Below are 23,534 nucleotides of genomic sequence, written 5' to 3' on the forward strand. Positions count from 1 at the left end.
CTTAGAGATTCCTGCTTCCCTACTACCATATAGTGATTGTTAAGAGGTCGTTTTATTCTTGAATAATATTAAATCTCAGTTCCAGCCCTTATTAGTGTTGTCCTTAATCCTCCACCAGGGGGAGCCTGGGTTGCAGGGCAACCGAGTGCAGTAGGATTTCCGACTCGGGGCGAACACAAGCTGATGAGCGGGAGGAATACAAGAACTTTGTCCACAGCAGTGAGCTGACCCAGCTCGAAGCACCGCAAGCACCGCACCACTGCGGCGCAACACAATTTTATTAGAAATTAGTGTCGGTTTCCATCACCCATGCTGAGCAACAAGGGATTGCAGTTAAGGGACAAAGGAGACCTTCTCTCGTGGCAGGACCTGGGCCATCCTTTAGGCAGACATTGGTCAGATAAGAAATGGAATAAAACCCAGTCCTGGTACCTGTGGTGAACAGCAGGCTTCCAGTTTTCTCAGAAACCAAGAAGGTTTGACCTTCATCCACACTCTTTGCTTTCCCTTGGGCTGCTCCGAGTTGAAAAATTCACACAGCCAAGAGCTGCTTTCTGAGCGGGGCTGAGAAACGCAAAGAAAATTCCCCCAACCCTTATGCCACAAAGTCCGATTAAAGAAGCTGACTTCAGTGATTTCAATGTTAGTATTTTTCTTAAGACCAGGGAGATATTTTTGATCAGTCCAGGATTACTGTGCTTTCTCAGGAAAAAAGAATAGTCACCACCGAGAGAGTTGAGGATCTAAATGTCAGAGCAGCAAAGAGGCTGCAGGGCCGGGGAGGTCAAAGGACAGGCATTAAAATACCTCAGTGGGAAGGTATTTGAGTATTAGAGGCTTTGAGTATTAGAGGCCTCAGGAGGGCAGCGGAGGAAATAGGCCAGAGGCCTCAGGCAGAAGCATTCCAGTCTCTGTGGGAAAGCCACAAAGCCAAAGGCGGAATCTGGCCAAAGAAATGGATTTGTCTTCACCTCTACTCCAGGGAGGGCTGGGTGAAGTGTTCCGAGCTGATGACCAGGGTGCCTCACCTGGAAGTCTACATTTGCAAGGCTGTGACAAGCGTCAAATGCCTGGTTAGTCACACTTCCCCTGCCCCATCATGTCATTTCAGGTCCTTGTAGGGGTCTACGAACCCGGGCCTAGCATTTGCCCATAGGCCATAAGCAGGCCACTTAGCTAAGCGACAGTCGTCAGGAGCCAGGAGCCTGATAACTGGCACTCCTTCCCGAGTGGCTACCGCTCAGCGGCTGTGGGGTTTTCTTAGGCTGGCTGAGCAGCTCCCAGCCTGATGGCATTCCTTTGGAAAAGAATTCGGATGAGCAGCCTCCCAAAGGGCCACGCCAAACAGAAGGTAGTGAAAAAAAGTCCCAAGGAGTAACTTGCATCCTTGCCCAAGAGCTGGGCCTTGGCATCTCCATGGCCACATCACCCAGCCTTTGAAGGGCCTTAGGCTGCTCCCATCACCCTGCGTCCAGACTCAACGCTGGGCAGAACACCACCACCTCCCCCCACCCCAGCCGGGACACAAAACCAACAGTATGGGGCGGGCAGGGGCCATGTGGCCAAGCACATGCCACCTCTGCACAGGGCTGCTGGGAACGCAGAGCTCACGTTCACTGTCCTCAGCTCGTGGGCGTCTTGAGTGCGGTGCCCACGGGCCCCACAGCCTTCCCGCTGCGGCTCATGCTCCTGGCCCCTGTAACAGCCCTTTGGCTTTCCAGAAAGTAAAGCAAAGCATACCTTGGAGCTGAGGGCAAGAGAATCAAAAAGAGCAATCATGTTAGGCCCCAGGACTCCATCACGTGACCTGAAAATGTCCTTTCTCATGGGCATCATTAGGACTACAATTCCCTTCCTTCCTGTCCATGCTCTCTGGGCCGGCTGCTTGGCCAGCCCAGCAAAGCCAAAGTTAGTCCGTATTTTGTTTTATTGCTTCTCTAGCCCCTCTCTCAGACGGATTCTGGAGGGAAGAGGGGTTAGGGTCAGAAAAAGTTGATGCGTGTCAGGGCGGAATACAAATCTCCTGAATAAAAGTACAAAGTGCTTTAAAGAAACAGATGTCAAAGGCATCAAGGAAGGCCAAAGGTTCTGCCCTCTACCCAGGGTCTTGGCACCCTAGAGGGGTAGCACAAATACCTATTCCCCTCATTATTAGACTCAAAACTATTCATTTCCTAGATAATTTTTTAAAAACCAAAATCATGAAGCCTGTGCTTAAACACCTAGGGAAAAAGGAGCCCCACCTTCTGTAAGAAACTGGGCCTCCACAGCACCAGAACGAGCTCGTTCCCCATGGACCTCCCCAGAGGCCTAAAGGTAGCCCTTCAGTGGAGCAAAAGGACACTCAGCAAGGGGGCAAGGGGATTGTTCTCGTGGGAGGTGGGCAGGTCAGTCCATTCGCCCCAGGGGCAGACGCAGCTCCTGTCAGGAAGGGTGAGCAAAGGGTCCAGGACCCGGACATCCGGAAGTGCTCAGGGAGCAGGGCAAACAATGTGGTCCCTCTCCTGCTCAGGCCCTCTGCCTTCCTGTCAGGCCTCTGGGCGCTGGAGCAGAAACCCAGCCAGCAGCAGCGTGGGGCGGCCAGCGGGGCAGGGTTCCACAGGAGGGGAGACAGGGTGGCCCGTGCCCTGACTCCCTGAGGGTCCTGTCAGTCGCGATGGGTAGACTGGTGGCCGAGCTGCCGGTCATCGTAAGTGCTATAGCGTTTGACATGGATACGGCGGACCCGGTCCCGCAGTTCGAAGGTCTCTTCATCTTCACTGGGGGAAGCCTGGCTGCGGCTCCGGCTGGTGGCCTCCAATAAGGAGTTGTCAGGGACTCGGGGAGTCTCATAGAGCAGGACATTCAGGGTCTCCTCATAGATGCGGGCCTCTGGGAATTCCACCTGGGGTCAGGGGGACAAGAGGACTGAATGAGGCTTCATCCGACAGGCAGCAACATGGCAGGGCCCTCGCCCCTGTGCTGGCTCTCGAAGTTCCTCCCGAACTCTCTCCTGAGACAGGTGAGCGAGGGGAGGTCCTTCTTTGGAGAAGCGGGGAGTTGTACTCTGTGGACATGAGGACGCCAAAGACTAGCATGCTGCCCGTGCCCCACGCGAGCCTGGAGCAGTGGGCTGGTGTGTGCAGGGTTAGGGCCCTGGCTTTGTGCTCAGAGCCAGCCTTCAGTACGGGCCCGGCACCTACGGGCCGTGAGGCCTCCGTGTCCGCCCATGTAAAATCAGGGCTAATACCTATTTCAGAGAGTTGTTGTGAACGTTACGTGGAAGACACAAAGGAACCTGGATTCTAGCCTAACTTGACTTCTGTTCCCTCATCTGTCAAATGGGGAGAATGCTCCAGCCCTGCCTGAGGAGTCCCAAAGTCCACGAAAGAGAAAACGCTCAGGAAGGTGACAGGGGTTGCTGCCACTTCCAAGTGTAAGCAGTCCCCACAGAGACCTGACCCTGAATCCTGACTCTGTTGATACGTGCACACGGGAGTCCGCACCCCCAAAATGCCAGGAGGAAGCAGGGCCACCTCCTGTAAGCTGTCCTTCCCCAACCGTCTGGCGGCCCAGCTGGAGGCAGTTTGGGGGCCTGGAGGCCGAGCAGGTGCTACACAGGCTTGGCTGCTTTGAGCCCCTCACGCACACGACCCTCCAAGTGGGCTACCCTCCTGGCCCAGCAAAGGCCTCCGCTGCCTCCGTTGCACACGCTCCCGGGGGGGCAGGGGGGAGCTCCTCTCTGGGGAGGACACTAACTGCTCGCAGCCTGGGAGAACGGGGTTTGCAGAGTTCGTGTCAACTGTCACCTGTCAAATCCCTCACATGTACCTGGCGCTGCGTTGTTCCTGCAGAGGCTAAGCTGGTCGGCCGGGAACACCCAACCAGCAGGGCCAGAGAGGAGATCAGACCCTGAACTGCTGCTCCTAGGAACCGCCGCGTTTTCCTAACAGTTCCGTTAACTGCATACTATCATGCCCAGGTTTGCAGGTGAGGAAACTGAGGCCCAGCTGGTTTAAATGGCTTGTACGAGGTCAGAAAACTGGTGAGTGGTAGAACCAGAATTCAGACCTGAATTGGGCCAACTCCAAAGACCTGGTCCTTCCCACCGCACCACGCTGTTCTTGCTGGTCAACAGCCCCCACCGCTCAGGTGACCAGAACGAAGCATTCGCGAGCCAATCCCCGAACTGCCTGAACTGGCTTCGTCCTTGCCCAGCACCATCATGTGGGTCTGGGGGAAACAGAGAGCAAGCTCCCTGTGGTGAAGGGCACAGCGGGGGCTGCGCTGGGGTGTGTCCCGCCCCCACCCACGCAGAGGGAAGCCCCCCACCTTGGTCTGCTTCTTCTCCGTGGCATACACGATGGAGGTGCAGCAGACCTCGGCCAGCTTGCGGCCCTGGCCGTAGAAGGACCAGCAGCAGATCTCATCGCCAATGACGTCCTTGATGAAGAGCACGCGGCCGTTGAAGCGCAGGGAGAGCTTGTCGAATAGCTCGATGTTTTTCAGCAGGTGGTCGTCTGAGTTGCTGAAAAACCCATGAAGGCCAGGGGGCCATGAAGGCCAGGGGGCCTGGGAATGAGGTTCCAGCACAAGAGACGGTGCTGGCTGGGCGCTTCACCCCTTCCCCTCCGTGTCACGCAGAACTGAGGAAAAGTCAGGATGCCAGAGGGGACAGCAGGGAAAAGGGTCACAGGGCAACTTCTGGGTTTGGGGGCCTGTGAGGGGAAGGGGGGGGAGTTGGCCTGAAGTTGAAGCAGAGAGAACTGAGGGCGGGCGGTCTCCTCTCCTCGGGCCCCGAAGGAGGGAGGCTCGCTGCCCTCGTGGCAGGAGGACCCGTTCCCTTGCCGTAGGGGGGCTGCTGGCAACACGTCTGTCCACGGGGACTCCCTGAGCCTGCGGCCTTGTGCATATACCTAACTGCGGCTGGCCAAGGGGACACTGGGCAAGGGAGAAAGTGGCCCAGCTGTGAAGCAGAGAGGCTGGCTCAGGAGGAGTCCCAGCCACAGGCTTCCCAGGGTCCCTCCTCCACCTCATAAGCTAATGCTGGGAAAACACCTGGCACGGTGCCCGACAGGACACATTAGGGGGGTTCCAGTTCGTTCCCCTCTATATCCCAGCCAGGGCCCTGCACCGAGTTCCAAACATCTCTGCCCTCATTCCCCTTCTCTCTCTGTTCTTCCGGCCTGAGATCCAGACCCTTGCCAACCATGCCAGGAGTACAGGGGGCTTCTCTTGGGTCTGCTTCTGCAGCCCTTCCCCGAGCCTTGGCCCCCCAGCCCCCAGCCCCCAGATGCCCACCCTACCTGGTGTAGGAATACTTGTTATTACTTCTGTTGTACAGGAGCTTCACCACGGGCTGGGAGGGAGGAGAGCGTGAGGGCCAGGCTAGGGTCCCGTCTGTCCCTGCCCGCAGCCCTCAGGGGTCCCAGTACCTTGGTGGAGGATTCGATGAGCCTCTCTTCCTCTTTCAGGGAGGTGATGATGGGGATGTTGCACACAGGCTGGTAGGAGTCCTTCTTGTCCTGGGTGATACACACAGCCGAGAATCTTTTTTGAGATCTCCTGCTTGCCAGGCTAAGCCAGGTGTTCCCCAGGAGCTGTCGGAGCCCCCCTGCCAAGGCCACCCTCTGCTTGTTGAGGAGGCATCTGGCAATAGAAACTGCCAGCTGGCAAGCAGAACCCCATTTCCAGAAAACCTAAAATCCAGATAGCAAGGTGTAGAAACCGGAAGCTGGGCTTAGTCCTACTGCCCAAGTCTGTCACCTTACAAACAGACTGGCTGCCAGTGTCCTTGGCCTGGGCAGCACCCAGCATATCTAACAGTGAGGTTCGGACTCACCAACCGTACCGGTCATGCGACCTTCCAGGAACTGGACCTTTATGTCCCTGAAGGGAGGGGCCAACTCCCAACCTCCCCGACCTGAGCCCACTTTAGCTCCCTACCTGCAGCGCAGTCTGGCACACGCTCACCAGCCCCTGAATGAGGTAATACTTGGCCTCGGCCATCAGTTCCTTGATTTCTTGCCGGTTCTGTGGGAGGATGATGGTGTCATCGCGGAGGTAATTCAAAATGGTGCCGAAGTGCTTTCCACATCGGTCTATGAGGATCCAGCCTAGGGATTCAGACAGGCCCCCGACAGTTACTCGTTGCCTCCAGGTAGCCCGCAGCACAGGGTAACAGAAGTGGGAACGCCACCTCTAGCTCCTAGGTCTGTGGCTGTTCTTTTCCACCAAGGGTGGCCCAGACTGCGGGGGACAGAGGCCCTCCAGGCTCTGCGGCAGCCCTCAGAGGTCTCAGCTCAGGAGCGCTCAGGCCCACCGCCTGGCGACACGAACGCCACCAGGCCCTGCCTGCCCTCTGTGCACTGCCCGGTCAGTACAGCGATGGTTCTCAGGAGAATCTAGTCCTTTTGTTATTTAAAAGGTATGGATCTTGGCCCTGGAAAACCTGTAAGCGCACACCCTTCTACATACAACCTCAAAGAATGCCGGGGCTCTACCACAGACTCCAGCTGAAGGAGTCCGGGACCAGGTAACGGGAAGAGTGAATCTAGAGTCTAGACCTGCCAGGCTCGAGCCCTGCCCCGAAGTCGCTTCTTCAGGAATTCTTTCTTCCCTCCTCAGCTGGCCCAACAAGCCCCGATGCCTCACCTTCTTTGTCAGTCAGCACCTCCATGCGCCCGCTGAACATGGCCTTGAGCATGGTGTCGTGCCGGGTTAGTGCCCGCACAGTGGTGTAGTACAGGGAGCCCCCCACATTGAGCTGGACGTATTTGTTGCCCAGGCCTCCTCCCTTGAAGCCGCTCGGCTTGGGCTTGGCCCCCGAGGCTGGGCACAGACAGGTATCCCCTGACATCTCCCGCTGCAGGTAGATCACCACACGGCAGGAGGTCGGCTTGGAAGGCTCCGCCGTGGTGGAAGGATCACGAGCGAGTGGTCAGCGGAGGCCAGAGCCTCATACTCTCAACACTGTGAGCAGGAGATGGGAGAGAAGACAGGAGTTAGCAGAGGAGAGCCCTCAGCTGAGAGGGGACAGGAGGGGACCGTGCAGTCATTCTCTCCTTGACAAGCAAGACTCCCTGGCAGAGGCTAAGGCCCTAGGCAACAGCAAAAGAGGACATTCCTGTTCTTCTTTATGGTAACAGGAACCAGCACAGTCTCCCAGAGCCTGCCCCTCATCTCGCCAGCCCTCCTGAGCCTCGGCTCAGCTCTCGGCAGCAAGGAGGACAAGCAAACCCTGGGAGTTAGTCCGAGTCGGCTTGAGGAGGAGCTGGGGCAGCTGAAGACTTTACCCTGGGGAACGACAGTCCAATTCCAGTTCGTTGCCTCTCAAGGTTCCCAGGACCCAAGTCTTCCCACCAAACCTACTGGGAATCCTGCCAGCGCAGGAGATTCCCAGGAGCTAGAGGGACAGGATGCACTTCCTTTCTAAAAATTCCAGGCCCAGAAGCAGTCTGCACCAGCGCTGACTTTGAGCACCACCGCGGTCTGGCTTCAGGAAGGAAAGTAAAAGCAGCTTCAGGAGAGCACGGAATGAGCCAGGCTAGAGGGCGCCAGCCAGTGTTCCTGGCAGAGGTTACCCGGGCCGCAGCAGAGTTTCCTGACCTTCCTCTTTCTTGGTCCCAGCCCTGTCCCAAGTTCCTGAAATTGTCACCATTTTCCAGGACAGAACAACTACAGGATGGCTATTTTTACTTCTTTTTCCTGAGAGGAGGCCCAGCCTTATCTCTTCCTTTCTTCCCTACCCACAAGACCGGGGAGAAGGGGCTTGAAAAGACCGGATGATAAATCTAAAAACAACTATGAAGTGATTTGGAAACTAAAACACTGATAGGCATTCATGGGAGGGAGGAGTGAGGGAAGAAAAGGAGAGCAAAGCCAGGTCACCCCCCCGCGAGCTAGATTCTCTCTTATATGTCTTGGTTTTTTAAGGAATCACTAAAATCCATTCATTGAAAAAAAAGAGCAAACATTCACTGCACGTTTACTACGTAGCAGGTACTAGTCTAGGCAACTTAATATACACATTACTTCATTTAACTCATTCAGCGAGAAAACAAGACTGAGTCCCTATTCCGTTAGGCGGTAGGGACAGAGAGATGGAAAGATATGGACTTTGCCTTCAAGGAGTACCAAGAAGCATCATAACGTTAACAAGAATAAAACTTAATAAGAGTTAGCGTTTATTGTGCCCTGTTATGTGCTGGGCACTGAGGATACAGAAGAGTACAAATAAGTCATGGCCTCACGGAGATTACATTCTAGGGGGAGGATACAGACAATAAGCAAGACAATGAATAAATAAGCAAGCAGTTCCAGAGGGTAAGAAATGCAATAAATAAGCTAGTGATAAGAGAGTGACTAGGGTAGGGGTAAATGGGTAGGGGCAAATGGGTAGGGGCCGGGGAAAGCCTCTTTGGGAAGGTGACATTCCAGCTGAAGTCTGAAAGAGCGTTCCAGATGGATGGAAGAGTAAGTGCAAAGTTTCTCAGTTAGACACAAGTTTTAGGAACAGAAATAAGGCCAAGATGTCTAGTGCATAGAAAGAAGGGGGAAGTTGGCTTGATGTAAAGTCAGGACGCAGGGGCCAGTTCATATTAAAAAGTTTGCATTTTATACTAATTGCGATGGCCATTGATTGGAGGGTTTTAAGTAGGAGAGTGACAGGATCTGAGTTATTCACATTTTGAAAAGATCACTCTGGCTGCCGGGTAGAGAATGGATCGTAAGGGTGCATGAGAACAAGTGGGAAGACCAGAGGAAGCGGCAGTCTAGGCAAGTGGTGAAGGCCTGGACTGCAGTGCTGGCAATGGAGAAAGAAAAAAGGTAAAATCGCCTCATAGTCCTCACAACACGCAAAATTTGCGGTTGCACGTCACCTCCTATAAGTGAGATCCAGAAGCAGCGCTTACCACAACGCCATGCACATCTGAAAGTATTTAATATGTCAGTTTGTTAGACTGAAACTGTCCCTGAAAAGATTTAGGTAGGCCCCTAAGAAGAATGTCCAAGGAAGGACCAGAGCGGGTGCTTTGTGAAGTACCGAATTTCCTTGGTGGCTTGTCCAGCAGACTCTCATTTGCCCAAAGGATGGAGTATGGATGAGATGAACCCTCACCAGCAGACTGCCCAATCCCTAAGTAACACAGGAACAGTATGAAATCACCTCACCCTCCTCCACCCACTCCAAAGGAATAAGCCCACCCCTTAACAGGTTTTAACAAGTTCCCTACGTACTTTGGGTCTAGCCCCGATTTCCCCAAGGATCAAAGCAAGCACACATATGTTCTGCCAAAGTAAAGGAATTCAAAGGCTAGGCGGTGGCCAACAGAGCCTACATAAAGCAATTGCTTTGAGCCCCTGGATGACGTCAGCTCAGATGCCGCCCGCTCAGATTCCTCCCAGACCAATGGGCTCCAGGAATCTTGTGGCAGGTGACGCCCCAGAAAGTAATTCCAGTGAGAATGAAGTTTCCACTGATAGCCTCACTGCTGTTCCTTCCGGACTTTGTGTGTGGATATTTGGGGATGCCTGGGGCTGAGGGCGTATCCGAGTCTCCCTCAGCGAGGCTAATGGGAACCGAAGCAGAATAAAGGGCAGGACAACAACCACGGCCATGGAAGGTGGGGTCCTAAAGGAAAAAGGACCCAGAAATCCATCACACTCGGTGGTGGCGGGCTGGTAACCGATCTTGGGTAGAGGAGGATCTAGCAGAAATTGTAGGTGTAAATCTTAAGCTTCGTCCAAAGGGACTGGAAAGATTTAGCGAGACCCAACCTCTCTGTGGTCTGTGGTGAGTCTTCCCCGGCCCGCACCCCTCCTCACCACCGAGAAACTGAGACCGATTCTGACACCCATCCCAGTGGAGGATTTGAGCTCTCCATCTCCCCTACACCGTCCCACGCCTTTCCCCCAGAACTGGGTGGGGCTCTCTGCTCCAGCCCGGGGCCCGTCCATCCTGTCCCCTAGGGCATCCGCACCCCGGCTCTCACCGTCCCCGGGGGGGCGCTTCTCCTCTCAGCTGGGTTGCAAGCCGACCCTGTGCCGCCCTGGGCTGTGGCCGCCTGCCCGCCAGCAATCCCGACTTTGAACTCACATCCTCCGCTCGCGGTCTCCGCCTGGAGCCCCAGCCCAACCCCGCCCGCCCCGCAGCCTGGGACTCTAAAGCGGGCCTTGCCCAGCACCCAATCACGGGGGAGGGAGGGGTCCCTGAGAGAATTCCGCCGTGAGTGCTCAGCTACTTCCGGCAGCCTTTCCGGCGCAAAGGCCTCTGGGTCTTGTAGGCAGCCGTCCCTCCTCTCAGGCCTGTTTCCCAGCAGGCTCTGCGGGTTGGGCGAAGTAAGTACTTCCGCAGTCAGGTAATGACGTTACGGGTAAACAGGTCCTGTAGCCGTGGCAGCGGCTGAGGCCGGCGGGCGAGGCACCGACTGCCGCTGACCCGGGAGAGAAGCGGCCTGCCGGAATCAGCCCGGGCGGCAGCGCGCCACCGCTACGGGGTTGGCAGGTAGGCAGCGACTCCGGGTCGGGGGACGCGGGCGGACCCGGGGCGAGTGAACCCAACAGGCCGAAAGAAACGTGGGGATTCCGCGCGATTCTTTGCGAGCCGTGTGACACCCAGCTTTGGCCTGGAGCTTTACGCGGTGATGCTCGCAACTGTCTTGTGAGGAAACTGCGGCTCATATAAGTTCAAGGCGTTTACGTAGTGTGGACAGCCAGCTCCACCACCCGGGTCTTCCTAACTGTGTGCGCGGTGCCCCCTCCCCTCATCCCGCGGATGGCGCCTGCTCGCGGGGCCGAGAGTGGATCTGGGAGAGCCAGGGGGTGGACACAGAGTGTCGCCGCCGTCATCTTCAGGTAGCTCAGTGCTGTTCTTGTGCCCGGTGCTCCTCAGATGCTCAGACACGCACGTGTGTGGTGGGAGTTGGGAGGGAATCTGATAGTCGGTTGGGAACCCTCTCCCTGCCCTCCTTCTCCGGTCCAATCCATCTCATTCAACTCTGCGCTCCAAACATACAGTTGGCGCTCAGGCCGGGTACATGGGAATCTTGCCTGCCTCTTTCCTTCCCTCATCCCCAAACTCCTACATTCAGTCAGTGCTTTACCAAATGCCATCAACTTACGTAACATCGCAAATTGGAACACTTTTCTTCAGCTCCAAGCCTTGGTCACTGTGATAGCCTCTCTGTTTCCAGTCATTCGTTCCACAAACATTCACTGAGTGCAGGCGCTCAGTGTGTGCAGGCACCCTGCTAGATGCTAGATTACAGTGATGAACAAGGTAGGTGTAGCCCCACTGTCTCGTTCCCTCCAGTTCATTCTCCATCCTGGGTCAGAGTGATCCTTCTAAAAGGCAGATAAGGCTGTGCTTCTCTGCTGAGAATCTGCTGGCTGCCCACTACCCTTATGATAAAATCCAAGCTCATGACGGCGGCTTTCAGAGCCCTCCCTGAACCAGCTCTGGCCTTCCCATCTAGACTTACCCTGTTCCACACTCCCCCTAGTTCACTGGGTTTTAACCACACTAGCCTTTCAGTTCTTGGAATGCATTACATTTCTTTTAGCTTCAGGATCTTCACACATGCTTTTCTTTCTGCCTGGAATGCCTCCTCCCTGCTTCACTTGGCAAACTTTTGGATATTCTTTAGGTCTCAGCTTGAGTGTCATGTTTTCAGAAGCTTTTGTTGAGGGGCACCTGGGTGGCTCACTCGGTTAAGCATCTGCAGCTCGCTCAGATCATGATCCCAGGGTCCTGGGATCGAGCCCCACATCGGGCTCCCTGCTCAGCGGGGAGCCTGCTTCTCCCTCTCTCTCTCTCCCTGCTTGTTCTCTCTCTCAAATACATAAATAAAACCTTTAAAAATAATTTTTAAAAAGGAGCTTTTTTTGAGACACCCCCCATATGAATTATGTCCTCTTGCTGCAGCTTCATATAGCACCATGTGCTTTTCCTCATACTGTCCGTCCAGAGATCAGAAATGTTTCTGAATAAATGCATCCTCTCAGGGAAGGGAGTGGAAGTGGAAGCAGATATTTGCTCCCTCAGGTTACTGGAAGCTTCCTAAAGTAGCTGGTCTAACTAATCAGACCAGCTACTGGTAGGTGTTAAATGCTCGGACTCTATGTGTAAATGTAACAGAACAGCAGGAAGACAGATCTTTTAAAAAAGCTCGATTAAAAGGAAGCTCGGGGTGATTAAAATGTTTCAAAAGGAAGATGCTAGCTTAGTTCCTTCAGTGGATTCCAGTAGGCCAACGGCTCAGTCCTACACAGACAGCCTATAGACATGCATTAGTTGGCCCACAGTGTTAGATGTGGTTTTTCCTTTAAACTTTTGAGTTCAATACTTCCCTTTAAAAATCAGATTTCGGGCGCCTGGGTGGCTCAGTTGGTTAAGCTACTGCCTTTGGCTCAGGTCATGATCCTGGAGTCCCTGGATCGAGTCCCACATCGGGCTCCCTGCTCAGCGGGGAGTCTGCTTCTCCCCCTGACCCTCCCCCCTCTCATGCTCTATCTCATTCTCTCTCTCAAATAAATAAATAAAATCTTTAAAAAAAAATAAAAATAAAAATCAGATTTCATCTCTAAATCTGGATTTTTGGCTGTCTTGAAAATCAGTTCTGGCAGCCGGGGAACTTAATTCTTTTTTAACCATTGCTCCTCCTATGGTATACCTGCTCTGGGAAGTTACTCCCATAATCACCCCATTTGGGACAGAACTTTTCTTTCTTTTTTTTTTTTTTTGGGACAGAACTTTTCTAAGGAAGCCGGAAGGGAAACAGCTGGGGGAGGTGGGAGCAGAGGAAAGGGCTGGCGCAGGGCCAGCGGGTGGTAGCCTTTGGAACGCTTGGGGTTTGGGAATTGGTATGGCAGCCAGTGGCTAGCCCTAAGTAGCATTGTGTGTGCTTTTTGTGTGTTCGTGTGTTTGCCAGAACGAGCGTGAGTTTTCAGTGTTTCCTTCCCAGAATTGAGGCATCCTTTGGACCAGGAATGCAGGGTGGCCTGGGAAGGGAAAAGATCTCTCTGCTGGTTCTCTTGCCTACAGAAAGAAACCCAAACTCCTTAGTTGGGCACACAGGGTCTTCCTGATCTGGCTCCAGCCGACCTTTGCAGCTCTTTCCTCGGTCCTTTCATCTTCTAGGTCTTCTGGCCGGTTCAGTGACTTCACACTCTTGTCTGTGCTGTTTTCTCCGCTTGGGAAGCCTTTCCCTAGCCTCCTCACTTGGTATGTTCTTGCTGATGCTTCATTCCTTTTTGTGTTTTCTGCTAGATAGAGACAGAGTCAACTTTGGTCCTAGTTCAGGCCAAATGTATGCCTGTGACATACATTGTGGGTAATGTCCTTATTCCTGGCTTATTTTTTAACTCTCATTTTTAAGTCATGCAGATTTCCTCTTTTACTTGCTTTTGGTGTTATGCTAGGACTGGACTGGAAAAGCTTTTTCATGTTCTTTTGGGTACATAATTGGGGATAAATATGCTTATGGCTTCTCACAATTTAGTTCAAATGTTACTCCCTCACCCTGTTAACTGCTCTGTTCTCCTGCAACACTTGAGTGATATTTCTGTAAAAGCACTTAACACAGTATACTTTCTCAGTTTCCGTGTCTGTCTTCCTCCAGCTAAACTATGTGCTCCTCCAGGGCGGGCACCATGTCGCACTCATCTTTGTACCCCCAGCATCTAGCAGTGTTGGCATGTAGTAGGCACTCAAGAAATGTGTGTTGAATGAACGATGCCCGTGACAAGCAACTGGACTTTATTCTTTCCTGACCCTTGCTCCTATGACACACTTCCTCCCGGCTGCCACTAGCACCCCTTCAGAGCAGAGCTGCTCTTCTCTAGGGAAACCGGAAGGGAAACAGGTGAGGCTCAGAGAGGTGGAGGCAGAGGGAAGGGGAGCCTTTGGAAGAATGTCTGTGGTTTTGGCGCTGGTGTCTGGGGGCAGGAGTGGGGCTGGCCTGGAAGCGGGCATTTCCTTGGGTGGCTGGGAAGTGATCGGGGACTGAGGCTGCTTTCTTCACAGCTATGGCCAAGGACATCCTGGGTGAAGCAGGGCTGCACTTTGATGAGCTGAACAAGCTGCGCGTGTTGGACCCTGAGGTTACCCAGCAGACCATAGAGCTCAAGGAAGAGTGCAAGGATTTTGTGGACAGTGAGTGTCATTTGGGGAGACGTGGTGCCCTGCCTCCACCCCCACCCGCAGCTGTCATCCTGGCCAGAACAGGGCTAGTGGCTCTCTGGATGTTGTCTGGGCTTTGTGAATTCCCGCATACCAACCACCTTGTCTCCCTGCTCTCTAATGCTCACGTGTAGTGAGACACAGAGCACCAATCAAGATAAATGGTGAAGTGGAGAGAGGATATCCCATCTTTGATTTTTTTGCTCTCAGAAACCTTGAACTTCATGGGGCAGAACTATGGCTTGAGGGTGGGAAAGAGTTATGTACTCATGATTTGATTTCTTGGAAGTTCAACAGACTCAATGAGGTCATTTTTTAGCTAGATATCCAGGACACCTCCTGTCCCAGCAGGCAAGCAAGCCCAGTGGCAGTGAATACAGGGCAGCTCTAGCTAAAGCAGGGATTTCTGAGCCTTCTGCGCACTCCATAGTCTGTAGAAAGCTTGACTGGTGAAGGGCGGCATGGGCTCCATTGCCAGTCTTCTCACCCACCGCCTGTTGTCCTTCCTCCCTGGGTCCTAGTTCACTCCTCAGTAGAATGAGGTCCCACCACACCCAAGGACATTGAAAATAGCAAATGGGAGATTAGGTACTTAAATGCTTTGAGCTCTTTATTAGTTCTGGTCACAGTTGGCAAACCACTGCCCCCCTAACCACCATTAACTGAAATCCAGTTCCTTATCTGGGGCTAGTCAAGAGGCTCTGTTTAAGTCCTGAGTCAGTTCTTTCATGAACATGGCCTTTGTGCTTCCTGTTACTCCTGGGAAAGCAGGACAGAGCCTGCGCAGAGGATGGGCCCATCAGGAGCCTCATACCTAAGGTTAATAGTCACTGGCTGGCTCATCTGGGACTCAAGGTCCAAGTATGCCCTAGTCCAGCTCTGGGTACCTGGCCACCCTTCTCTCGGTTTAAACCAAGGGTGGAAGACTTTAGGTCAGCGGGCACCAAATTGTTTTGACACAAATTAGAAGGGGCAGTTAGCCCTGCCCTCTTGCCACAAGGGAACACAGAGGGAGTGGTGATGCCAAGAAAATAAAACCTTTTATTTTCTGTTCTTTCCCTAAAAGAAATTGGCCAGTTTCAGAAAATAGTTGGTGGTTTAATTGAGCTTGTTGACCAACTTGCAAAAGAAGCAGAAAATGAGAAGATGAAGGTAAGATCAGCAGGTCTTCTAAATCTTGTCCTGGGACATGGTTCAGTCGCTCTTTTTCTTGGGGAGGGGGGTGTGGGATTTTATTTAGAACAGGATTTTGGGGCGCCTGGGTGGCTCAGTCATTAAGCGTCTGCCTTCGGCTCGGGTCATGATCCTAGGGTCCTGGGATCGAGCCCCGCATCGGGCTCCCTGCTCAGTGGGAAGCCTGCTTCTCCCTCTCCCACTCCCCCTGCTTGTGTTCCCTCTCTCGCTGCCAAAAAATAAAATCTTAAAAAACGAAACAAAACAGGATTTTAGTAACAAGTGCAGTTAACCTCCGGTTGAACTCATATGCTAGTACACTTTGTCATTCTTGCTTTTAATCTTCACATCACCGAGATAGGTGGTTTTATGCTCATTTTATAAGTGAAGCAATGCAGGCATGCAGGGTGTCGATGACTTGGCAAAGGACCCAAGGCTAAATGGCACACTAAATGGGCCACTGACCACCTGTGTGCTAGACTTGGGGATACTCGTAGACCTGCCCCTGAGCTCCAGTCCAGGTCTCATTAGGCACTTGGGATCATGCAGTTATTCCTCCCCCTTATTCCTGAGGCTCTCGGGGGCTCGACTCTCTTGCCAGCTGGGCACTGAGACAGCCCCCACGTGGCCCTTCCTTGGCTGAGGACTTAAAGCTGAAGATGGTTTTAATGAAGCCATGACCTTCTTTGGTGATAACTATTTTTCTAGGCCATTGGTGCTCGGAACTTGCTCAAATCTATAGCAAAACAGAGAGAAGCCCAACAGCAGCAACTCCAAGCACTAATAGCAGAAAAGAAAATGCAGCTTGAAAGGTAAGAAGATGTAAAGCAAGTTCTTTACTCAACTGCAATTCCATTCTTCCTTCTTGAACGGTCACCTCTTATCCTTCTTCCTCATCATTGTTCTCCCAGGAATAGTGTCTCACTTATCCTGATTTCAAGATTTAAAAAAATAAAATTACATTTGATGAGAAAGAAAATTTCTTAATATAAAACCACCTCTAATATTGAGAGCTTGAAAGCTCAGGTAGCAAGTGTCCAGGCTTGGCTGGTTCTCCTAAAGGAAAACACCTCTCGGGGCTGGAGACTACTCATGGGTGGCCCTAGGCTGGGCTTTGCCTCTTTGTTCTTTCTTACTCTCACTTCTTCATTGTGAACTCACATCATTTCTTGGCATTATTTAAATCATTTATATTCTTTTCTAGAAGAATTAAATCCATGGTTTATTTCATCCATTCTTAGGGCTTCTAACAATTTTGTTTTTCAGGTATCGGGTTGAATATGAAGCTTTGTGTAAAGTAGAAGCAGAACAAAATGAATTTATCGACCAATTTATTTTTCAGAAATGAACTGAAAATTTCATTTTACAGCAGGAGGGCAAAAAAATAAGACCCAAAAAAACCTCTGTACTGTTCCTGTGACTTGACTAATGGCCCATGTACGTCCTGAGGGACGGTGTGTAACGAACGCAGCATCTCCAAAGGCGGGAAACAGATCTGGGGAGCTTGCTGCAGATGTCCATGCGCAGCTGCTGAACACCTGTGGCCACGGTGGTCCAGGCTCTCAACTCTTGGCATTCTTAGCCTGAACTGAGCAGTCCGTAAATGATTTTTTTTTTTTTTTGTAAATTCAAAGCTTTGGAAAGGAAGAGCAATAAATTATTGTTTTCAAATGGCTTGATCTACCTCTTTTCCTGGTGCCCTTGAAGTGTACATTTAACATCTTGGGAGAACCCTGGACTCTTGAGCTCCTCCCTCATCCACAAAATAAACCAGGCAGTGGTCAGTAGGGACCTTTATTTGGGCCAGACACATGAGTCAGATGATACTCCCAACAATCAGACCAATATGGCTTGTGAGCAAAACAGACCAAAAGAGGGAACCAAACAGGACCAGTTATCATTTTCCATGTGCGTTCACAGGTATGTGTGTGTGTGTGTTTGAGTTGACCTCGAGTACAAATTTAGAGAAAGCTAAGGAACCCAGTGAAGAGACCCTGCATTTACACAATGGACATGTCATGCCCAGCTGCCCTTCCACTTTGAGAACAAGCCAGGATGGATGATGAAACTCTCAGGAAGGGTGAAGTTATCCAAGAGGAAGCACACTTCCAGATCAGGTTTGAGACACCAGACCTCAGAGGGAAGGGACTTATGTCAGGTGGTCTGTAAAAACAGAGAAGACTAAGGTATGGAAAGAATGAATCAGGAGATGATTAAAAAAAAAAAAAGTCTTTTCTGGGATGACCTGTTTAAGACAGAAACAAAACACCTTCCAGCTTAATCCATTTCTGAAAGTCAGGCCAGAGCTGACCCTTGAGTAAAACCAAGTTCAGGCCTCCTGCAGAACCTTTCCCCAACCAAGGGTGGTGGCAAAAACACCCCATGATACAGTTTTTAATGAATATTAAAGAGGCATAATTTCAAACTTAAAAATGACCTGAAAAATCCCACCTTTCATTTTGCTGATAAAGGATATGCTGCGGAGAATCAGGAGTCAAGGGTTTAATCACATGGGCACTATGGGTCAGGTGATTCATGAATGTGCCAAGCAGGCCACGTTTCTTGGAAGTTTATCCAGGATCTGGTCTGGTCCTGCTCACAATGGAACTTGGGCACAAGGTGAGGTATTTGGCACCACTTCCCTATAACCTAGCCCACACCCGTCAGTCCATGCTCAGGTGATTGGTCTGTTTGCGCCAGTGTCCTCAGAAGGGGGCTTCTGATGTGGCTCCTGCCAGAGTCTTGCTCTTTCTGCGTCGCTGGTGTGTTTCAAATGCTACTGAAGACATGGGTTCTGAGCAGCTTTCCTCATACTGGGTCCAACCGGAAAACTGCCCTATGGGCATCTCCCCGCCCCCCCCCTCCCCCGGCCAGTCATTATTTCTCTCATTTTTTCTTTCTTTTCTCCTCATACTTGTAGTAGGGGCTCCGCAACATGAAAAGTAGAAGCATAAGAGGGATGAGAAAGTAGGGGGCATAGACAGATAAGAGGGTAAGTCGTTCGTGGAAAGTCTTAGGTCCTTGTCCTTTGAAACCACTGGCTTTGGAGAAATCATCAAATAGAAACGTGGAGAGAATTGGAATTAGAATTGTCATGGTGTGAACTGAGTAGATGATTGCAGGGGTGCGGATCCACCTGCGGCCTCCTGAAGTGGGGGGGAAGAGAGAGAGAGAGATAAGTGTTTGGTCTGTTTGTGACCCTAGGGGTGCCCACAATCTTCTCCACGCCTGCTCCCTTCAGCTGACTCCGTCTACCCCCCCACTGCAAACGAATGGAGAACTGGAGGTGCTCTCACACTACCTAACACGCGGAGCTGGGGCTCTAGCACACTGCTGGCCAGAGAACCAAGGCTGGGGGGCGGGATTTAATGGAGAAAAACTCTAGGGCAGTAAAATGGCCATTGCAGTTTACACAAGGCGGGGGGGAGGGGCCCGCCACCAGCATCTGTTAGTAATTATATATAGGTGAGAAGACCAACAGCTTCTGCCAAGACATGGAGTTGGGGGCTGCAGTGGGAAAGAGGCTGTATGAGCTTAGTTACCATGTACATTAGTGTGGCCCCCGTCTTTATAAAAGCATTAGTCGCAGGGGAACACTGTAAGAATAAATGAGAAGTGAAGCCCTTCTGGGGTGAGCTGGATGCTACTGCTCAAAAGCCAGTCTGGTGCTACCCAAATCAGAAAAATAAAAGCCAATGATAAAAGGAAAATTCTGCAGGGGTAAAAACAAGAAAAAGGAACAAGTTCAATCTGTAAGCAGCCTCCGGTGTAGGGAGATTTCCAGCTCAGCACAGGCACAGGCCTGAGCCACATTAACGTCCCTTTACCAGCTCCCTCCTGCCATTCCCACCCCACCCCAGGTCACCCTCGCACAAACTACAGGGACCGCTCCCCTTCTCTGAGACACTTCCCCCAAAAGATTTCTGGGACCTAATTTCAGAGCAAAAGTGGTTGTTACCCCACCAGTTACCTACCTCTTAAGAAGGCGTACGTCGCTATGGGAAAGAAAGGCAGCTGGAACACAAGCTCGCAAAACAGGAAGGACTTAAACCATGTTGGGGGGGCCTGTAGCAGAGGGTCTTTGAACTCCTTAGTATACCACTTCAGCAGGTTTGTCAACTGAGGAAAGAGAAAGGTCACGACGCATGCAGCCGCCTGGCAGGACAGGCCAGCAGCTCCATCCCATGGCAGCCCAGATGGTCACTTCAGAAAAGCTCCCTCGCTCCTCCGAGAGGCTTCTCTCAGCTCTTCCAGGCCCTCTGGGCTACCCAGCATCTGTTCCTGACTCCGTGACAACACACAGCCCGTTGTGTTGCCCACTGTCAAGAGCAACGATATCTAGTACTTAGTACGCTCTCAGTTCGAGGAATGAACCTACAAAAAGGCAACAAATCTGCCAGCAATCTCCTTCCTGGTAAAGGACAGCCGTGAAGAGCGTCCTACCATTTGGCTGGAACAAGAGCAGCCGCACACCAGGCTCCGAGGGCCAGACCGCCTCAAATACAGAAATGAACCGAGTTTGTCTTTTGGGGGGGGGGGGGGGGGTGTGTGGGGGGGGATGGAAGGGAGATACATTTAACTTCTATAAAGATGCAATTTAATGCCTAAATCTCAAGCTCCTCATCATTCTTAACTACTCTAGTTCTGCAGAGTTTTCTTGCAGGAGACCAGTAGGCTATTTGTAGAACAAACTGCCCAAACCACAAACTACAGAGCTTCTAGGCTATGTCGCGGCCTGAGGGTTAGCAGTCCCGGTTCCAGCTTGGGGCCCACCCTCCTAATTACACTGTTAAATCAAAAGATGCCGATCTGTGAACACGTGGCTGCCGGGGCAGAGGAAGGAAGCAGGAAGGTTTGAGGTTGCCCATTTTGTGCCCTTTGTAAGAATCCCGAAGCGCAGGGCTCCCCACACCACATGGACTACGGAGGGTCTGTTGCATCTTACATCCTGTCTTGACACACCTGTCTCCAAAGCCAAACAGGTGTCTTGATATTATGATAAATAAAGGCAACTTCCAGTGTGAGAATTTTGCCTGCAATGGAAAATCCAAAGACATTTTTCCTGTTAATTCTTAATCAAAAGATTAAGGCTCACTATTGTGAAATTGAGGCCTCATGGCTGAAAGTAAGCTTTAAGCAAATATCCAGAAACAAACACTCTGTTAGCATGATCTTAATTGCAGGAAGACTCTGGCTCGATAACCAGTTTATTGACCAAGTGATATCAAATTTGTACTTGATTCGAAATCGAAATCCACGGCAATACCCTTAGCTTCCTTCTAGGCACTTTTCAGGGTGGTAATGGGGTAGAAAATACTCATAAAGGTTAAGTCCCTGCACCTCTCCTGGGCTCTGTTTCCTCATCTGTAAAACAAGCAACTTGGGACCAAATGTTTAAGGTCCTTTTTTGCTTTCCAGATTTTCTTAAAAAAAAAAAAAAAATACCGGAGGGAATGACCTGCTTTGAAGATTTGCCGTAGAATTTACAAGGCATTCTGGTTTGTTTGAATTTCATTTTCTATTCAACCTGTATTCCAACCTCTCAGATCCACCTATTTCATAAATCCAGACAGTTCTACACAGCACGGGTCATTTCTGAGGGCTGCAGGATGAGATTAGCAAAACTCAAAATAATCTAATCAGCCAGCTCTTGAAGTAATCAATTAGGATCCAAGCACCTGCCCACAGTCCCATAATAGCCACGTGATGCCAAAACAAGGCCTGGACTAAGGGCAGATGGAAGGCAAATCACAGGTCCCTGGCGAGGGAAGAGCATGGGATGTGGGGGGCACAATCCCTGGCTCTGGGCAAAGCGCTTAATCTCACTCAACTTGTTTCCCAATTGTAGTACTTACCTCACTATTGGTGAGATAAAATGACTTAACATACTTGGTCTTTAGAACAATGGCAAGCACACAGTAAATGTTACCATTACTTAAGTGAATGTAATTAACACATACTCAGAGGAATTCAAGTTTAATCCCGTTAAAATCTCACCATGCAACTGCTCCTTAGTAAGAATTATTCTTACTAGGTAAGACCCAAAAAAAGGTTTATACCTGACTCATATTTGACTCAACCTATCACTGTTATCCACTAAACTATTCACCTGACCTTTGCACAGGGATTTCTAAATGAGTTGCTACTGAATAAACCTGTACTTCCCTACCTTAGAATGAGGGCACAGGGGCGCCTGGGTGGCTCAGTTGGCTAAACGTCCAAATCTTGATTTCTGCTCGGGTCATGATCTCTGGGTCATCAGATCAAGCCTCCTGTCGGGCTCCTCGCTGGGAGTGGAGCCTGCTTAAGATTCTCTCTCTCTGCCTTTGCCCCTCCCCAATCATGCTCGCTCTCTCTTAAAAAAAGAATGAGAGCACAGACTGATTATCTTTCCTTATTTTTTTTTTTTTTTAAGATTTTATTGATTTGACAGAGAGAGAGAGCACAAGCAGGAGGAGCCGCTTCCTGCTAAGGGGCTCGACCTCCAGGACTCTGGGATCATGGGCCGAGCTGAAGGCAGAAGCTTAACCGACTGAGCCACCCAGGTGCTCCCCATCTTTCCTTATTTTAGCAGAAGCAAGGCTACCCAGCTGCAAATGATACTACAAAATGCTTCCCCATCCTCTCCATGTTCTAAGTCAAACTAAATCCTTACGGTCTCATAGTAAGTTTTTCCGAGTGTTGATCGGTTCAAACCAAGGAATATATTTAATTGGCAATTTTTAGCCCAACCATTATGGGAGCTCCGCAAACTTTTTAGTTCTAGGGGAAAATTCCTTCTATTTAGGGAAGAACAACACAACAGATGTTAAGATTCGGCATTTTTTCAAAGAGAATCTGAGAATAACTCAAGGATTTTATTATTATTTCCCCATAAAGAAGCAACAAAACCATCAATCTCTGAACTCCCTCCAATACTGACCACTGACCAGAGGTGGCGGGTGGGGGCCTTACACACACCCAGGGAAGAACTGTCTTCAAAAGGACCAAAGTGTCTGCCCCATAAGGGTCTGGGGCAAAGAAAACCCCAAGCAAAACGTCGAGTTGACCGGTAAGGAGGGGCCGGGGCACCGGCAGGACCTAAGGACGGCGGGAGGGAAAGGGGGGCAGAACCAGAACCCTGGGCGGCCGGGGGGGGGGGGCTCGGGCGGAGGAGGGGAGGTCTTGGGGACGCCAGGGTACAACAACCGCAGGGCGCGCAGGAGCCCCAAACTCGACGACCGGCGGTCAGGACCAACCGTCGCCCTCACCTCGACCGGGTAGAATTCGCGCGGCAGCACCACCTGCAGGTCCAGGAGCAGAGTGATGGGGACGTGGGAGAGGAAGTAGAGGCCCAATAGCCACTCCAGGCCGCGCCGGGCACCCAGAGCCCCCATCATCCGTTGGTTACGCCGGGCGGGAACCGAGGCCGCGCTCGCCGGGACCGCCGACGTGGGAAGAGGGCCCGCGGCCACACAGCGTCCCAGGACTCCGCGCCCCGGCCGCCCGCCCCGCCCCCTCCGCCCCGCCCCCTCCGCCCCCTAGAGGGCTACGCCGGCCACTCCCATTGGCTGGCTGCGAAGCTGCGGCGGGAACGGCGCTCGCCGCAGAGCGCGCCCATCGGCTCGTCGGTGTATAGCGTGTCGAGGCGGCGCCCCGCAGACCATTTCTATTGGCCGCCGGGGGCGCCGCGTGGGACAGGGGCGGGCTCCTCGCCCGCCGCGTGGGACGGCTGGCTGGCGCGCAGCCTGCGGACTGAGCGGGCGTGCGGGGGCCTGGCGCCCGCCGGGCCTCTAGCCGCCGACTCCGTGGCGCTCTCTGGTCCCTTTCGCTCGGTACTCCGTTCATTCACCGCAAACCTAAAGCGCTGACTGAGCGGCTCCTGTGGGCCGGGCCACGGGCGCTTCTGGAGGTGAGCTCGCAGTGCAGCGGAGGTGCCTCAGACCAGGGCCGGCCGCACAGTGCGTTGTGATCCGCTCGGTGGCTCGGCATTCACGGGCCGTGGGCACAGCGGCAAGATCCTTGTCCCGCAGGCATTGAGGGGTCCCGGGGCCTTCCGAATGTTGCCTAGGAGGCAGCCAGCCTCAATTAAGCAAGAAGCACAGGGATATAGTAAGACGATGGACAGGTCTTGGTGATTGGCTGTGAAGAAAGAGGGAGGATTTATTCATTCTGCAAATACTGATCTTTAACTCTCTGCTGGGCCCAGCCATTCACTAAG

At 52.0% G+C, this 23,534-nt stretch overlaps 3 protein-coding genes across 8 annotated transcripts; 1 reads left to right on the forward strand and 2 right to left on the reverse strand.

The window, feature by feature from the left end:
• Positions 1 to 248: 248 nt before the first annotated feature.
• TNFAIP1 (TNF alpha induced protein 1) lies at positions 249 to 10,108 on the reverse strand. 3 transcript variants are annotated; one of them, XM_021704449.1, is made up of 7 exons: positions 9,975 to 10,108; positions 6,634 to 6,951; positions 5,926 to 6,095; positions 5,415 to 5,504; positions 5,286 to 5,338; positions 4,312 to 4,507; positions 249 to 2,884 (listed from the first exon to the last, which is right to left on the reverse strand). In XM_021704449.1, the coding sequence occupies exons 2-7, from the start codon at positions 6,836 to 6,838 to the stop codon at positions 2,648 to 2,650; spliced, it is 951 nt and encodes a 316-aa protein (XP_021560124.1). In that variant the 5' UTR covers positions 6,839 to 6,951; positions 9,975 to 10,108; the 3' UTR covers positions 249 to 2,647. The 3 variants fall into 3 exon arrangements, with proteins under 3 accessions (XP_021560124.1, XP_021560126.1, XP_021560125.1); XM_021704451.1 differs by having other exon boundaries at positions 9,963 to 10,108; XM_021704450.1 differs by lacking the exon at positions 9,975 to 10,108 and adding an exon at positions 9,026 to 9,142.
• IFT20 (intraflagellar transport 20) lies at positions 9,554 to 17,124 on the forward strand. 4 transcript variants are annotated; one of them, XM_021704446.2, is made up of 6 exons: positions 10,340 to 10,486; positions 13,602 to 13,844; positions 14,006 to 14,134; positions 15,228 to 15,313; positions 16,043 to 16,146; positions 16,601 to 17,031. In XM_021704446.2, exons 3-6 carry the CDS (start codon positions 14,008 to 14,010, stop codon positions 16,680 to 16,682), a joined length of 399 nt encoding a protein of 132 aa, XP_021560121.2. In that variant the 5' UTR covers positions 10,340 to 10,486; positions 13,602 to 13,844; positions 14,006 to 14,007; the 3' UTR covers positions 16,683 to 17,031. The 4 variants fall into 4 exon arrangements, with proteins under 4 accessions (XP_044777680.1, XP_021560121.2, XP_044777682.1 ...); XM_044921745.1 differs by lacking the exons at positions 10,340 to 10,486; positions 13,602 to 13,844 and adding an exon at positions 9,554 to 9,605 and having other exon boundaries at positions 16,601 to 17,124; XM_044921747.1 differs by lacking the exon at positions 13,602 to 13,844 and having other exon boundaries at positions 10,355 to 10,486.
• A 588-nt stretch (positions 17,125 to 17,712) lies between these two features.
• TMEM97 (transmembrane protein 97) lies at positions 17,713 to 22,817 on the reverse strand. Its single transcript, XM_021704445.1, has 3 exons — positions 22,585 to 22,817; positions 19,309 to 19,453; positions 17,713 to 18,480 (listed from the first exon to the last, which is right to left on the reverse strand). Exons 1-3 carry the CDS (start codon positions 22,711 to 22,713, stop codon positions 18,221 to 18,223), a joined length of 534 nt encoding a protein of 177 aa, XP_021560120.1. The 5' UTR covers positions 22,714 to 22,817; the 3' UTR covers positions 17,713 to 18,220.
• Between the last annotated feature and the right edge of the window lie 717 nt (positions 22,818 to 23,534).

This window comes from Neomonachus schauinslandi, chromosome 15 (assembly GCF_002201575.2).
Source record: "Neomonachus schauinslandi chromosome 15, ASM220157v2, whole genome shotgun sequence".
NCBI lineage: Eukaryota > Metazoa > Chordata > Mammalia > Carnivora > Phocidae > Neomonachus > Neomonachus schauinslandi.